Source organism: Varanus komodoensis, unplaced genomic scaffold, assembly GCF_004798865.1.
Source record: "Varanus komodoensis strain SLA01 unplaced genomic scaffold, ASM479886v1 scaffold26, whole genome shotgun sequence".
In the NCBI taxonomy this organism is placed as follows: domain Eukaryota; kingdom Metazoa; phylum Chordata; class Lepidosauria; order Squamata; family Varanidae; genus Varanus; species Varanus komodoensis.
The window spans coordinates 1,405,113-1,421,153 of record NW_025335684.1 but is presented as its reverse complement, the minus strand read 5'-3'; the positions used below and the strand labels follow the sequence as shown (position 1 = coordinate 1,421,153).

The window sequence follows — 16,041 nt, the reverse complement described above, 5'->3', positions numbered from 1 at the left end:
GGATGTGGAGGCAGCGGAGTTCCCCAGGGCATGAGAACTAGCCCCTTGTGCCAAGACGTGACCAAAAGGGCCAGGCCTGCTTGGTTTGCTTGCCGTTCTAGCAGGATTGGGAACGGCTCCTTCGCAGGAGCCGGTCGTGTGGTCAGAGCGGTCCCCCCGCAAAGCCGACCCTCCCACCCCCGTGCACAGAAGGCCGCGGGGGGGCTGAGGTACCGTAGAGGCCGGAGGGTGCGCAGCAGCCGCAGGACCCGCAGGACCCCCAGGATCTTCGCCCCGCCGGCCGAGGCCATGGACACGATGATGTCGATGATGGACACGAAGACCAGGATGCCGTCCAGCACGTTCCAGCTGCTCTGCAGGTACGTGTTCTTCCCGGAGAAGAAGCCGAGCGCCACAACCTGGCGGGAGAGAGGCATTGGGACGCTGTCCGCCCGCGTGGCACGGGCCGGGGGGCTGAGCCGGGCCGGATGTTGACGAACGGGAGGCAGAATTCTGGAGGCGGCCCCTGCGGCTTGCAGGGGCTCAACCTCTGGACCGCCCCCCCCGGGAACCTTAAACGACCACCAACTCTGCGTGCAGAACACCCCCGGAAGGCATGTGCCCCCCCAGCTGGATCTTTACTTATTTACTACATTGCTAGCCTGGCTTTTTTCCTGTGGCGAGGAGCCCGAGGCGGCTCGTGGGGACGGCTTCCTCTCTGTGCCATCCTCGCAGCAGCCCTGCGAGGTAGGCGAGGCTGGGCGCTGGGACTTGGGGAGCCTCAGGGCCGAGGAGGGTCTGCAGCCCTCCTCTCCCGTGACCCAGTCTAGGACTGACCATTGGGCCACACTGCCTGTGGGTGCTAGCTTACAACACACAGGGAAATTATGAACCCACCCCCCATGGGAGAGCATTAGAAATGGCCCTTCCCTGGCTCTGAAGGGGTGGCCGTGCAGGCATGTCCCGTCCCCCTTTCGCCCCCGAGCCCGCCTAACAGACGTCTTGGCCGTGACCGAAACAGGTCAGGAGCCCCTCTCCGAGGAGGCCTCGTCGGCATTACCTTAACCATCATCTCGGCGACAAAGATGACGGTGAAGATGTAGTTGGACACACTCAAGAAGATCCGCTCCTGGGAAAACAGAGCGAAAAGGAGGACCGTAAACCGCAATCCTCTTGCTGGCGGGCACCAACCCCGTTCTCCCCGCGGCTCATCCGAGCCCTCTGCTCGCTCCTGGCCGGCACGGCGCGATGGCGCCTCGACGCAGAGATGCGCCGCCCGGAGTTCAGTGGCATTTGCTTCCATGCCCGGGGCTGTGCGTGGGACGCGCCGCCAAGTCTCCGACTTGACGAGCAGGTCAGAGGAGAAGGGGGCCGATTTGCAAGGCCTGGAACGAGCTCCTTCGCATCCTCAAAACTCTTCAGTTGACGGAGCAACTGCTTTGAAACGCCCTCCCGGCAAAACCCCCGCTAGGAGATGCACTTTCGGAAGCGGAAGGTAAACAGCGCCCTTCCTCTATGACGGGGTGGGCAATTAATTTTCCTATGGGGCCACATGAGAAACTTTGACAGTTGTTAAGGGCCGGACCAAGACACTGACAGCTCTGCTCAATAGATATCTCTATAAAAACAGTAAATGGAACATTACAATGGTACAATGAAAATGTGGAGCACAGAACAACACTATTTAATGAATATTCACAAAAACATTAACATTACATGAAAAGCAATCAATTCAATTCAGTTTAGCAGATCCGTCAAAATAAAAGCAGTGCAGTTGTATTGCTTGCATCTAGATTACGACGATCTATATTTGCATTGACTTTTAATTTGCCATGGACTGCCTGCGGGCCAGTCAGGGTCAGCCATGGGGCCGGCTGTGGCCCGCGGGCCGTACGATGCCCACGTCTGCTCTGTGGGAAGGAGGGCTCACCTGTACGCGTCCTGGTCATAGTGGAAAGAAGGCCCCGAAATCGGCCTGTGGGTCTTCAGCGACTGAAGCAGGGTGGGCCATGCGATGGCCAGAGCCAGCCCTCCTGGGACCCTCCCCACAACCACCCACGATGTGGCCATTTCCCAGCTCCATCCCACAGAGCTGGACTCCCTCTCCCGGGTCTCGGTCGTGGGCACCAGCCGTCGCCAAATGGGCTGGGCTCCCGGGGCTCTTCGCCCCTCTTCCAGTCTGGCCCTGCCGCTTCGCTTCCAGGGGCCCCGGGCGGTCGTCCCAAGGGGGGTCCGGCCCGTGGGCTGCAAGCTTTACCGCCCACTCGCAGCCTGCGCCCCCCAGTGAGGGGCACTGCCTCCCCGTGGGGCCTGGGGAAGAGGCCGGGCTCACCGTGCTGTTCGGATCGATGTCCGGCCTCTCCAGGGCGATGGTGATACAGTTGAGGAAGATGAACACCAGAACCACGTGGTCGAACATCTTGTGCGCGATCACCTTTTGGCAGGTGGCCCGAAGCCTGGAAGACAAGAGGCAGCAGAGGCGGGGTGACCGTGAGCCCCGGCTTGCGGCAGACGGGCCTCGGCTGGACGGCTGCCGGAGCACCGTCCTCTGCTTGGAAGGGGCCCTCTTCGTGCAAGATCACACAGCTCCCCGGGAGCCGGAGTGGGCCGTGAGACTGCCGCCCGCCGATGCACAGAGCCCCCCCGCCAGGCCCTCCGTGGCTGCGTCGCTCCAGCGCAGCCCCCCTTCTGCAGTCGCCTCCACACTACACATCGCCTCCCGAGCATGTCAAGCAGGGCCCACGGCCTCCCTTTTCCCTGCGCAAAGGAGGGGCTGCTTCGGGGGGGCCGGGAAGCTCGCAAATTTCCCAGCGAGGGGGCAACTCTGCCTGCCCTCTGCTGTCAGACTCGTGGGCCCATCTTTCCTGGGGCAGTTGTGGCACGCCTCTGGAGCCCGACCGCTGGGGAGCAGCAGCCGGGTGGGATGCTGCAGACTTACGGAGGCTGAAACGACTCGGGGACAGGACACCTTCCCTTCCAGGCACCAACAGCCTAGTCAGGGGAGCCCAGCCGGCCATGCCCGAATTAGAAGCAGAGAAACAGAGCGAGCCAAAGGGGCCTCCCGGGCCATCTCGTCTGACCCCCGGCCCCAGCCGGCTCCGCTCATGACATGCCCACCATGTGCACGTCCAGCCTATCCTTGAACACCCTCATTGATGGGGCCTCAGCCACCTCCCGTGGGAGCCCATTCCACACCCTTGGGGTCCCGACTGTCCGGAAGTGCTTCCTGGCATCCAAACGGAACCTGGGCTCCTTGAGCTTGGCTCCGTTGGAGCACGTCCTGCCTTCCTCTGCAGGGGAGAATGGGTCTCCACCCAGCTCCGTGTCACCAACAGATCCCCTTGGAGTCCCTCCGCTCCAGGCTGAGAAGACCCAGCTCCCTCAGTCCCGCCTTCCCCTGCAAACCGGCCTCCACCCCTGTGGCCCTGCGCTGCACTGACTCCAACCTGGCTATATCCCTCCTGTGATGAGGGGCCCAGAGCTGAGCACAATCCTCCAGCTGCGGGTGCACCAGAGTCGCACCGAGTGGCAGGAATACCTCTCTCAAGCGGCAATTCTCAGAGCACTGCCGAGCGATACCCCAAGGCAGGCCTTCTGGGTAGCAACGCCCACCCTGCGGAGAAGACCTCCTCGTGCTGTTGGGGAGGCAGAAGACGGAGTGTCCCTCACAGGCACCCCGGCTTGCAAAGAAACCCACCCCCACCACGGCCCCCTCCTAACTGCTTACCATTATCACTCTAATCGAATTTGTTTCTAAAACCGAACTTGATGTCCGTATGAATATTTTAAGCGTGGAGTTAGTATCAATATTTTAAGAGTGATTCGGGTATGTAAACAGATGTGGCTTAGGGAGGCCTTCATGCTTGGGGGGGGGGGGATCTTGCAAATCGACAGTCCTTCCTATGGGCTTCCCGCTGTGGGAACAGATTCCTGCCCCAGCAAATTTCCCCCAGAACATCCCCCGGCCAAGCTTAGCCGCATTCCCCCCAGCAGCTAGGGAAACGAATTTTCCAAGGAGAAGATACGGTCGCTGTCGCGATGCAAAGCACGGTGAGCTGGGCTGGGCTGATGGAGACCCCCTTGCTTTCCCCAAGAATCTGCTCCTGGGGGGCACGGAGACCTCAGGACGGGCTTCTCGGGGCGCTGCAAAGTCCGTTGTGAGGAATGCTGCGCACCAACATCGGTGCCCTCGCCACTGAAACTGGCTCGCCATTCTCTCGGGGCAGGGGAAATGAATGCCAGGGGTATCAGCAGCTGCTGCTGCACCGACCCCTTCCTTTGACCCGGAGAGATTTTCTGCCTTGGCGCAACGTGCCGGTTGGTCCCGGCAAAGGAGCCCAAAACGGCTCCCTCTCGTCCTTCAAAGGCAGCAGCGGGTTGCAGCTCTCTGAAGTCTTTGCTCCCCGTGGAATCAGTTTTGCCGCAAAGTTCCTTCCCATGCTTTCCAGCGCAGCCGTGGCCGGCAGGGGTCTGAGACAGTGCCCTGCGATGCCAGAGCACCGTTTGTGGGAACAAAGAAAGGGGGAGGGGAAGCGGCAGTCCGACGGCGGAGCGCTTACCGATTCTGCGGTGAAAACAGGTAGAGCGACCAGTCCTCATGAGTCTTGCACCACCTGGGCCGGTACGGGTCCAGGGCCTTGCGGATCCTGTAGCAGTAGCTCTGCACGGAGGAGAAGGTGCTATTTTTGCATTTCCTGAAGCTCCCCGGAGGGAAGGCAGGAAATGCGTGTGCCGAACAAACGAGCAAACAATCAAAAAGGGCCCTGCCAGCCTCTCGTGGATGAAACGGGGGCTCGCTCTTGACACCCGCCTTCTCATGCCAAGCGCCTCCTTTCCGCGCTGCCTGGCCTGAATGGTATTCCCACTGGATGTGCATATTGACTCCGCGCTAGGGTGGGCTCCGCGGATTTCAAAGCTAAGGGGGAGTGTTTGTTGTTTTGCTTAAAGACGGAGAAAGACGCGCATGGAGGCTGCTTAGGCTGGTGGTCTTCTCCGCTAATGGGGGTGTTTAGCCGATCTGTTGGCAGGTTATGATCGTGTGTTTAGGCGAACTTTCAAATTCTGTTCTCGTGGGCCACCAAAAATGGTTGAGTTTTTGAATAAGGAAGACAAGAGGGAACAGATGCAGCAAAAGGTGCCTGTGGCACGGCCTTGCTCCCCCTCCTCTTCCTCCCCACCCCCACAGATCAAGACTCAAGCTTCTCAGCTCCAAGTTTTTAATGCCTCAGCGTTGACCAGCGAGGCTGGCCTTTGATACCAAAGAGGGGCATGGTGGGATCACTCACGAGGAAAACGAGCGGAGCTGGAATGCGGGCCATGAGGGGAGTCCGGCTTGACAAGGACCAGCGGACTCCAACCGGATGCTCGCCTCACTTCCAAACCGAAAAGCCCCACGCAGGGCCCGGAGGGGCTCCAGGCGGCTTGGGGGCAAGGCGGCAACCCCGGGGAAGACCCGGCCGGCCTGCAGGACCTCGCGGCCTGCTCGGCTTGACCGCCCAAACCTTCGTGGCAACGCTCCCTCGGGGTGCCCCGGCCCCGGAACGCACTGCGGCTCACAGGGACCGTGTCATGCAGCCCTTGCCGGGAATGCCGGTGGCCGGGGCAACGTTTGCCTGCTCGCCGCCGGCAGGGATGCCGGCCAGAGACGCGGCCGGAGAGCTCGACCGGGAAGTGGTGGGGAGGGCAGTGGGCACCTCCGTCCCGCCTGGCGGCTGCCCTGGGGCCACCATCTGAGGAGGGGGGCCGCAGCTCGCCCCCGCGGACTCACGTCCTCCAGGTCGTCCTCGTAGTCCAGGGGGTCGTCCTTGTGGCCGTCCATGTGCAGGTGGAACTCGCTGGGCACCCGCAGCAGCTTGCCCTTGCAGTCCGGGAACTCGGCTGGCAGCACGGCCATGGGGCCCAGGCCCAGCGGGGGGCGCGCCCCGGGCACCTGCAGCAGCTCCGGCAGCTCCAGCGCCCCCCGGCAGTCGAGGGACTCGGCGCGGCGGTGCGAGGGCGGGCAGCCGCGGGCGGCGGGCTTGCCGTCCTCGGCCTCGTCGTCGGTGCTTCCCTTCCCCTCGCCGGAGAGCAGAGACTCGCGCTCCCCGCACTGGCTCTTCTTCTTCAGGCTCGGCGCCCGGCCCAGGCTGTTCCAGCTCGAGCGGCGGCTGCCCCAGTTGGTGCAGGGCGAGCTGCGGAGGCTGGACTGCGGGAGGCGGGGAGAGCGGGCAGCGTCTCAGCCGGGCCTGTGGCCGATCTGCTCCCCCGGCCGCATCCCCCGTGTCTCCCGCCAGGGGTCCCCGGACGGCCGTGCTCCGTTCCCGAGCACAGCCCCCCGCCCCGGCTCCCGGAGGTTTCCCCGCCTTTGCACGGCCCCCTGGACTGTCCGAGAGCCCGAGACCCCTCCCCTGGGGCTGAGTGATGAGCAGTCGGGCCTCCGAGCCAAATCCTCCCTGGCTCCCCTGAGCTTTGGCCTGCCCCCCACGGTGGAGCAGTGCCCGAGAGCTTTCCCAAGCGGAGCTCAGCCCGCGGGCTGACGGAGGCCCCCCACTCCTCGCCAGCCGGGGGGCTGGAGGGACACCGGCCAGGGGCCCCCCCCAGCCACCGAGGGGGCACCCGCTCGGACTCGAGGAGGAGCAAGACGTGTGCCCGCGAGGCGGAGACACCCGCTCCGCAGACGGCCTCGCGTGGATGGGCCCCAGCGCGGACCGGCGGGGCAGGGACCCGGCCCGGGGCATTTCCAGCACCCTGGCCACTGTCTGAGGCCCCCCCACGCGGGGCCCACGCACCCAAGCCCCCCTCCCCCCGGCACCACCGACTGCGAGTTACCAGGGATTTCTGGTCGAAGCTCAGCGGGTCCACCGAGGCGCTGCTGCCCCGCCTGGAGTCCACAAAGGGGTAGGCCGGGTCCAGGTGAGGAGAGCACTTGGGGGTGGCCATGGGGGTGGCCGCCGTGCACAGGATGATGGGCGGGGGCTTGGTGCCCTTGCCCTCCAGGTGGCCGTTGGGCGTGACGGCGAGTGAGCACATCTTCATCTCTGGAAGAGTGGCCAGACCGGGACCTTCAGGATCGGGGGCAACGGCTGGAAACTCCCAGCTGCGAGCCCCTTGAACCAGGGGGCAGAGTCCCAAACCCGGGGCTCCTCGGATGGCCGTGCCCACCCCCCTGGGGCCCCACTGCTGTGGATTCAGGGGTCCCCGGGCCCAGTTTACCTGAAGCATACATCTCCTTCAGCTTCTCAAACTCTTCCTCAAAGTTGAAGGAGGTCTTGTCCTCGTCGGAGTCCGACCTGCTGGCGTCTCCCTGGGAGGAGGACGGGAGGCAGAAGTCACTAAATGAAGCGCCCCAATTCGGCTCTTTGGCAGCGGCCAGCCGGGCAAAGCCGCCTGCATCCCAAGCAAGGCAGATTCCCGGTGGAAGCTGCTGGAAGGAGTCCAGCTTCCAAAGTGACTCCTCGAGTTAACTTCCCCTGTGCCTGAGCGTCGAGCACCGAAAGAAAGAAACCTGTCCAGTTAATTCAGGGAGTCATCCATCATCCTTTAAAACTGCCCCATCATCCAAGTTCTGTGCATGGTGTACGATACATAAAGCGATAAGAGGCAAGCTGTAAAACTTTTAAATTACAAACAGGACACGAAAAATCCCAGATAGAATCAGCAGCGAAGAGTGGCAACGCGGCAGCACACAAAGACAAAGCCGAAGCGGCCGCAACAGCACCGCAAACGCCGGAGAAGCCGCTCCTCAGAAATGACTGGGAGAAGAAGAAATGTCTCCCTCCGTCACTAAAAGTGTCTATACTGTAGGCAGCAGCTGACCTGCTGGAGAGAAGCTATTCCAGTGGCATTATATGCCACCGCTGAATATTTACTTATTTATTTTTCGATGTATATCCTGCCTTTTTCCTCAAAGGGCTCAAGGCAGCTCACATCATTCTCCTCCTCCATCTCATCCCCACAACAACAACCCTGTGAGGCAGGCTGGGCTGAGCGTCCGTGACTGGCCCAAAGCCCCCCAGTGGGCTCCATGGCGAGCGGGGACTCGAACCCGGATCGCCTGAGTCCCAGTCCCGTGCTCTTAACCACTATGCCACACTGGCTGAATGGTCTTATTTATTTATTTGATGTGTACCCTACCTGTTATCTTACAAAGAACTCAAAGTGCTTTGCATCCTCCTCCTCCTCCTCCTCTCGACCTTATCTGCACCACAACAACCCTGTGAGGTAGGCAGGGCTGAGCCTCCGTGACTCGTGCTTTATACAGTGTGTTTCTGCTTTGGGATTTGGAGTTGAGGAGGGGCTACCGAGACCCCCTCCTCAAGTACGGCCCCCAGCTTCAACTCAGTCGCCAGCCTTCTCAGTGAAACGACGGACGAAAACAATGGACGGCGAACGTCTTTTCTGGGCACGTCTTTTGTGCTATCATTAAATGAATAATTCAGCGCTTTTCTTAAAAGACGAGATAAGTCTTGCTGTACATTCGAACCGCACCGCGTTACGGCTCCAATAGGAGCCATTAACTACCGGCGGCAAAGCGCAGCCCTGCTTCCCGCCTCCAAGACTGTAATTACATATTTATGGAGAGCGTTGTACACAATTGCCAGTTTCAGTTTTGTGCACGCGCACCGTTCACACAGACAGGAAATTGGAGAATCTGGAGGGGAACTCTGCCCTGTAGCTCACACAGTCAGTTATATAATTCCCCAAAATTAATATTCATGCCGAGGCTCAGATCCTGAACTAGAAGATTTCGTGGCAACGGCATGTACACTTAGCAGACGAGAGGAGAGGCGGGCCCCTAAATGGAAGCGATGCTTTCTCCCAAGGAGACTCCAAGCTTTTCTACAGGAAGGGTCTGAGCTCGTCTCGTTCGGCTTGGCTGTCTCTAGGTAGCAAAGCAGAGCAGCCCAAACGCGCAAGGGGAAAGGGCACCATTTCCCCCGTTCCAAAATAACACCCCGCTTCCCCCATTCGAAAACAAAAACCAACCAGGAAAGTGCTCCGAAAAAGCAGAAACAAAACTGGCGGGTCAGGGCATTGTCTAAAGAGCCCACGAAGCAACCACACGTAAGGATCACAAGTGCCTAATCCATGCCTCATGCTGAAAATGCTTCGACGCATCTGCCTTCAGGCGGGTGTAACGCTCGCCCCTTCCCAGCAGGGCTCCTGGGACTGCGCTCTGGTGAGCGGGTGCTTCCAGGGTTCCCAGATTCTCTGCACCACCCGCTCGACCAAAATATCCAAAAAACAAGTAGATGTCCGGTGCTTCACAGAGGTGACTTTGAATCCATTGAACCTTGTCTGGGAATCTGGTCCTCCGTTACTTTCCAGTTCAGCAGGAGAGACCAGGTGCACGTACGGTTCCCTGGAAACGCAGGCCGGATTTTTTGGGAGCAGAAGCGTCTTGTCCTCCTGCCAGGAAGCTGCATTTTCATAGGTATCCCTTGAACGGATCAGCTTCCGAATTAGGTTGGCCCTGTTCTTTGTCGGGGCCAGTCCAGTCCATGCCGGCCCCCAGTTTTCTGTCCTGGCTAATCAACAGAGAGCCCCGGCAGCGGCACTTCAGGTGCTCCTCCTGGGAGACGTCACCAAACAGCAGTTCCCAAGGCGAGACGGTCATCCTCGCCTCCATCCTCCACCTGGGGTCGCGTCCAGAGGATGAAGCTCGGCGAATGGCCAGACTGGGCCTGGCTGCCTCGCTCCCAATTTACGCTGACCTGGCAAAAGCGGGACAGACCCTCCGATGAGGGGCCACGCGTCTCCCGCACACCTGCGCCGAAACGGCCCTGCTGGACTCGAGGCCTTTATTTATTTATTTATTTATTTATTTATTTATTTAGGGAACTTCTATGCCGCCCCATTCGCCGAAGCCTCGGGGCGGCTCACAATCATAAATAAATAACATATAATTTAACAGTCTAAATTAAGTCGCCCTGGCCAAAGAATAAAATAAATAAATAATATTAACAATTAAAATAACGTTTGAATAAAAAGGTCTTCGCCTGGCGCCGAAAAGCAAATAACATCCCACACGATCAAACTCGGACCCGCACATGTCAGTCATCCGAATGCTAATGGGCCCGTCAAAGCAGCGTCAAGCAGCTCCTCTGGGCGCTCTGCCTGACAAGGGACACGCGTGCCAGGCGCCCGGCTGACGAGCTGGATCAGAGCCTTCATCTGGGCCCCCCCAGGTTCCGCGGGGCCCCCTCCCCCCCACCCTCCGTGCGTGTGGCCGTCCTGCACTCAGGGGCCCAGCCCGACTGTTGCTCCCAAGCCAGGTGCAGCCAGAGCGATCGCCGCCTCCGTCACCTCCTGGGCCCCCAGGTGCCAGCTGCCTGCCCAGTCCGGCTGGTGAGGGGAAGCCTCCGGGCAGAAGAAGCGGCCATGCCGAAGCCGCGAGGCAGAGACAAGCGCAATCCTGACGCGGCTGCTGGTGCGGCCGAAGGGGCCATGGCTCCCTAATTCAGGGAAGAGAGCGCACTGCAGAAGCGCGGGAGGAAGGGTCGCCCGGCGTCCGAGCGAGCCTGGGCCCCCTTCCCGGACAAAGGCCTCCCTCCCCACCCGGCTCCAGCTGGTCTCCAAGCTGAGCACAGCCGCGGACTGGATTCCAGGAGACGCTTCTGCCACGAGCGAGGAGCACCTGCTTCCCTGGGTACGCAGACAAGCTGGGGGCAGGGCTGGGCTGAACGCCCCTCCTGCTTGGTCTGCCCTGGGCCGGGGGCCGTCTCCCAGCGGTCTCTCTGGGCTGGCGTCCGACTTCTCCCGGCACACCACCCAAAGTAATCCTCCAGTTTTCCTACGATAAGGACTACTTTTCTTTGCACTTCCCGCTCTGTGCCGACTCGGGAAACTGAGGCACAAGTTTTGCCCAAGGCAAGAGGAGGATCAGAGCTGAGAGCAGCCCCGGCCCCCCGCAAATCCACTTCCACTTCGGCCCACCACCGACCAGCCCATTCAGGCCGTGAACCTCTGCCCTGAGAGCCGGTCTTTCCTCTCCCACTCGGAGCAAAGTGCCGCGGACGGGCGCGCAGAGGCACCCCTGAAGGCGAGGAGCGTCTCCCCACAGCGACCAGAGCCAATTAGCCCGTGCCAGAGCGAGGCCTCACCGAGCCCCGCCGCGAGGGCGGCCCTGCCAGTTTTAACCCAGTCAGCCCAGGATGAACACACAGGATCCCCTCAAGCAGAGCATCCGCTCTTTGAAGGAGCCCTAATTGGGGTTTTCTGTAAAAACGCTCTCGTGCTGGTGAGTGGCGGTGGCGGCGGCGGCCACGGATTCTCTCTGCGTGGCAGCAATTACCACCTGACGAAGGCCAAGGAAGCCAGAGGCGAGGAGGAGGGCGACCCCAACAGGACGGCTGGAGATGCCTTCCCTGGCCTGGGGCCCTGCACGCACCGGGGGCGACGGCCCCATATGCCCGAGCACTGGGCCGGCAGCTGCCGAGGCTGAAAATGCTCGGAGGGCCACTGCAAAGCCACGCAGCAAGCAGCACAGCGGGCCTTCGGCTGATGGGTGGCAGCTTCCCGGGGAGGGGGCAGGTTGGCCAGGTTCCCACCCATCTGGACTCGCCACGGGCCGCCCCTGGGCCGGCAGAAGTCCAGTTCTGGCTGCACCTCGCCTGGGGCCACGAGGCCTTCTCCGGCTCTGGGCTGAGGCGCTTTGCACCGGAGGGAGAGGGGAGCCCCCGCCCCTCCCGGACAGCCTCTTCCCGCAGGGGAGGGTCCACTCGCTCGGTGCAGTGCCGGGGGGCCAGCACAGGGGCTGCCAGAGAGGTTGCATGGCAGCACCCTCCTCCGAGAGAGGAAGGAGGCGCCGGTGGACGCTCAGGGGCACCTGCCTGGGAACCGCCGCCAGAGCCCCCCACCAGCAACTGCGCCTGAGGCAGCTGCCCCCGCCTGCCCCGGCTCGGGGGCACCCCGAAATTCTTGGCTGCTCCTTGGCCCTGGCTGCGCAGGGCCAGCTCCTGGTTTTGGAGGGCCTGTGGCCAGACGCTCTGCCTCAGCCGCCCCCTCCTCAGCCCCCGGTCACCTTCTTGCCACCACTGCTATGCAGGAGAAGCAGGCTGCGGGGGGGGGGGGGCAGCCTGTCTGGGGTGCTGGCCGGTGGGCCGCTGCCGGGTGTGGGCTTGGTCGGCACAGCCAGGCCAACCTGCGAAGCCAGCCTCGTTCTCAAAGCGCCCGGCTCACACCAGGCCGCTGGTCGCCGCCTCGCCCCGGGAAGAGCCCCTTCCGGGCAACGGCAGCGGGCAGAGGTGGCTCTGAGCACCCCGGCGTGCAGTGGGAAGTGCTCTTCCACACAGCAGAGGCGGGCGCCCTTCCTTCTGCCCCTCTGCGGGACCCCTGCCTCGGAGAGCGGAGCCGCTTCTCACGCTTCTCACTCACGCTGCTCGCTTCTCACAGACTGAGGTGGGACATGAGATCTTCCGCTAGTCCCTCAAAAGCTGCCCCAAAGAGGAAGGCCAAGGTCTCTTCTTGCTGATGCCGGAGCGCAGGACACGGAATAGTCAAGCTGCGACCACCCAGATCCAGGCTGGGCATCAGGAAAGGCTTCCTCACAGTCAGAGCAACACGACAGGGGATCCAGCTGCCCGGAGAGGTGGGGGGCTCCCCCACACTGGAGACATCCAAAAGAAACTGGACAGCCCCCTGAGTGGGACGGTGTGACGTGGGGTCCTGCCACAGCGGGGGGGGGGGGGCCCGATGGCCTTCTTGCCCCCTTCCAACGCTACCCTTCTATGATTCTGTGATATCTGATTAAATCGATATTCTGGCTGCTAGAGCTGCGTCGGCGTGAGAGCCCTGGGCCAGGGGCCCGGGAGAGGGGGGGTCCCCATCCCCACCTGCCACGAAGCTCCCTGTGACTCGGGGCCAGCCTCCAACAGGCTGTTGCGAAGATCTGTTGCGGGGCAGGACGGGGGCCGTGCAAGTCGCCTCGGGTTCCTGGCTGGAAAAAGCTTACACACGCGTGTGCTCGCACGGAACGCATCGCCGTGCTGCTCTGCTCCTCTGGAGGCCCCTCCTGCTGGGACTTGCACTTTGTGGGCATGAGGTGGCAGCGGCCACCTTGCTGGGGGCTTGGGGGTCCCACACGCCCGCCGTTCTGAGCCACCCTCCGTGGCCGCCCCACGCCGCCGGCCCCCTTACCTCCGCCTGGAACCCCTCCACCAAGATGGCGACCAGGAGGTTGAAGAGCACGTAGTTCCCGAAGGTCATCAGCGCCACAAAGTAGAGCGCGGCCCAGGAGGAGGTGGAGGCCATGCCGTTGTACAGGACCACGTTCCAGTCTTCCTGGGTGAGGATCTGCGCAGAGCAGGACGGGGGGGGGGCGTGAGGAGGGGCCGCTCGGGCACTTCCCTCTGGCCCTCGAGGCGGCCTCGCCCGCCCCCCCAGCTCCGCACGCAGCCTGTTCCCCCTCGCCGTCCCACTGCTTCCCACAGGGAGTGGCGGGGGCGCAGCTGTGCCGGGCACCGTGCGATGCCGCCGGGGGCGACGGAAGCAGCTGGCCCGCTGGCGGGACCTGGTGCTGGGTAACCCCTCCTCTGGCCCTCAGCCACCAGGGCCTGCTGATCGCCGGGAAGCCAGAGCTGGGGTCCGGGCATGACGGGGGGCGGCACGGCGAGACCTGACTTGAGCCAAGCCCACCGTGCCAAGTTCTCAGAATGAGAGGCCCTCGTGCGGAGAGGCACCGGCATTTGCGAGAGCTCCCTGACCTCCGCTCAACCACGGCCGGGACGGTCGTCTTCGGAACGGCCACGACTCAGCCACGGCCCCTCAAGAGCTGCGGGTCAGCGGAGAACAACCTGCAGCTCAATTGAGTGCTGCGGCTCCTCTTAACCTCAGCAGAAAGCGCCTCGCTCAGCCTTCGTGCCGGCTGCCGAATTTATTTACTGGTGAGATTTGCTGTGAAAATAGCGCTGGCACCTCTATTAAGGCGAGGCGGTGCGAGCGTGCACTCCACGGAGCGGATGTCAATTTCGCTCGGCGGCCCATTACTTGATCTCCATTGCTTGTTTATCTCAACAAGATGGGCCGAAATGGGCCGAGCCGGCGTTTCCCGAGGCTAGAGGCCGCAGGAGTAATTTGTCCTGTAAAGGCCATTTGTTTCCCAAAGTCTGTCTAAATCTTGCACTTCCCCAGATAAAAGCTCGGGCATCAGCGCTTGTTGGAATCATACTGCGGGTGTCTGACTCACAGGCCTGGCCGAAGGCACCCAGAATATTCATTTTTGGTGGTGAGGGGCAAGCCGCCGCGGCCAAAACGCTTCGTGCAAGAGCGGCCAAGGAGTGCATCCCTCGCAAAACTGCATCCCGCAGAAGCCCCGTTTTGCAGCAGGGAAACCCTGAGGCTCAGAGGCACGAAACGGGGCCGTGCATTTTGTTGCTGCCGATCCTAAACAGCCAGGAGTTCAAACCCCCGGCCGAGCTGCTTCCAAGTCACCGACGATGGCTTGACCTTGCCGTAAAAGCAGCACCCAAATAGTCTCCTGCCCCAAACTCACCACCACTTAAATTAAAAAGCAGCCGGTCAAGGAAAGCGAGTCAACGTACCGTAGGTGACGAGAGTCGGGCAGCCTTGGTCCTTCATCCAAGCCCAGAATTCCATGGTGCCCCTTTAAGACTGCAACCCCCTCAGGGCAGAGACCTGATGCCCTTTGCAATGCATCCTCCCTGTGGCTGAAGGAGCAACAGGGCTACTTTCTGGCATGGAACATATCTGCTGGAAATGGCTCTACCGAGGACAGCAAAGGGCCCCGAGGCCTGGACGGCCTCCGCCTGCAAACTGGAGCTGCCTTTTTGAACTTGGTGGGACATGGTCCCCTGAGGGGCCTTACCTGGAAAACAGTGACTATCGCCCACAGCAAGGTATCAAAATTCTTCCTGTCTGGCATCGTGTCCCCTGTATCCGTTTTCAGTCCAAACTTGCATCCAAAAAGATGCATACCAAGAATGCTGGAAAGGAGAGAGCGGGAGAAAGAGAGAGAGAGAATTTGTGAAATGGGCCCCACCTTTGCCCTGTGCTGGTTCCCAGGGGGCCACCCCCTTTCCCTGGCTTACATCCACTTTCCCCAACCACCAATTTTTAGTGAAGTCCAGCATTTTGTGCAGCGATCCCCCATTTCTGGAACATCGAAATGCCTTTCCCAAGGTTTAGTGACTGGCAAGAAGCGCTTCAGGGCACAGCCCTGTACATTATTTATTTAAAACATTTCTATGCCGCCCCCATCGCAACAAAGCCTCGGGGTGGCTCACAGAGAATAAGGAACAGGGCCAGCAGAGGAATACTGGGAAGCGTAGGACCTTTTTCTGGCTGAGCGCTCCCCCCTTTGGGCTTTCCTGCACAAGGCTGGAGAAAACCCAGGGCATCTATTTCCAGTTTTGTTGCACAACTGAGATTTGAGCACCGTAGGGAAAAAAGAAGAGAGAAACACCTCACTTGCTGCTTTTCCACAAGTGACCTCTAGGTGGCACTGTGGTATAGTGCAATAGCACAACTGGCAAGCGGCAGGAACAGGGGTTTTCTTTTCATTTCCTTCCAACAATACCACCTTTTCCCCATTCTGAAAAGTCTTCATGGAAAGCGCTCTTAAAGCTGGAGGGTCACAATGACGTACAAAGCACCCACAAACAGTAGTGAATACGGGCTGACGAACACATCCTGAATGTTTTGCGTGAAAGTGCTCTTTACTGCCAGGTGCGTGGGGGAGCCAGTCACACGCATGATCCTGCCGGCTCTGCGCATGCCTGCGCATGAGCGCTGCAATTCCACCACCCCTCGGGTCCTTCAGAGTCTTTTTAGAAGCAGAAGATGCGCCAAAGCACGTCCATCCGTGTGGCAGATCTGCAACTGCTTTACCGCAAACCCGCACACGCACTGTGCTCCTCTCCATCGGGGCAAGGGGCCCTTTGCCGTTTGCGAAGCCCCGCTCTGCTTCCTCTGAAAAAGCCCCAGGCACTCGCCGGAAGGACACTGTGCCAAGCGCATTTCGAGGAAGTTCTCTGAAGGAAAGAGGGGCCCCTGTGCCAGCAGGACGCCGTGCTCCTGCCTCTGCGATGGCAGAAGGGGGAGAGACGCGGAGCAAGATGCTCGGCC

General features: G+C 61.1%; 1 protein-coding gene across 1 annotated transcript in view; it reads right to left on the bottom strand.

Annotated features, from left to right (window-relative positions):
- Positions 1 to 16,041, bottom strand: part of CACNA1H (calcium voltage-gated channel subunit alpha1 H) — a 183,665-nt gene that overhangs the window by 20,918 nt on the left and 146,706 nt on the right. The window contains exons 13-21 of the mRNA XM_044433645.1: positions 14,783 to 14,900; positions 13,096 to 13,251; positions 7,171 to 7,261; positions 6,787 to 6,995; positions 5,747 to 6,163; positions 4,539 to 4,639; positions 2,312 to 2,435; positions 1,040 to 1,108; positions 214 to 398 (exon numbers count right to left, since the gene is read on the bottom strand). Coding sequence (XP_044289580.1) covers positions 214 to 398; positions 1,040 to 1,108; positions 2,312 to 2,435; positions 4,539 to 4,639; positions 5,747 to 6,163; positions 6,787 to 6,995; positions 7,171 to 7,261; positions 13,096 to 13,251; positions 14,783 to 14,900 — 1,470 coding nt within the window. The remainder of the gene's footprint in view (positions 1 to 213; positions 399 to 1,039; positions 1,109 to 2,311; positions 2,436 to 4,538; positions 4,640 to 5,746; positions 6,164 to 6,786; positions 6,996 to 7,170; positions 7,262 to 13,095; positions 13,252 to 14,782; positions 14,901 to 16,041) is intronic.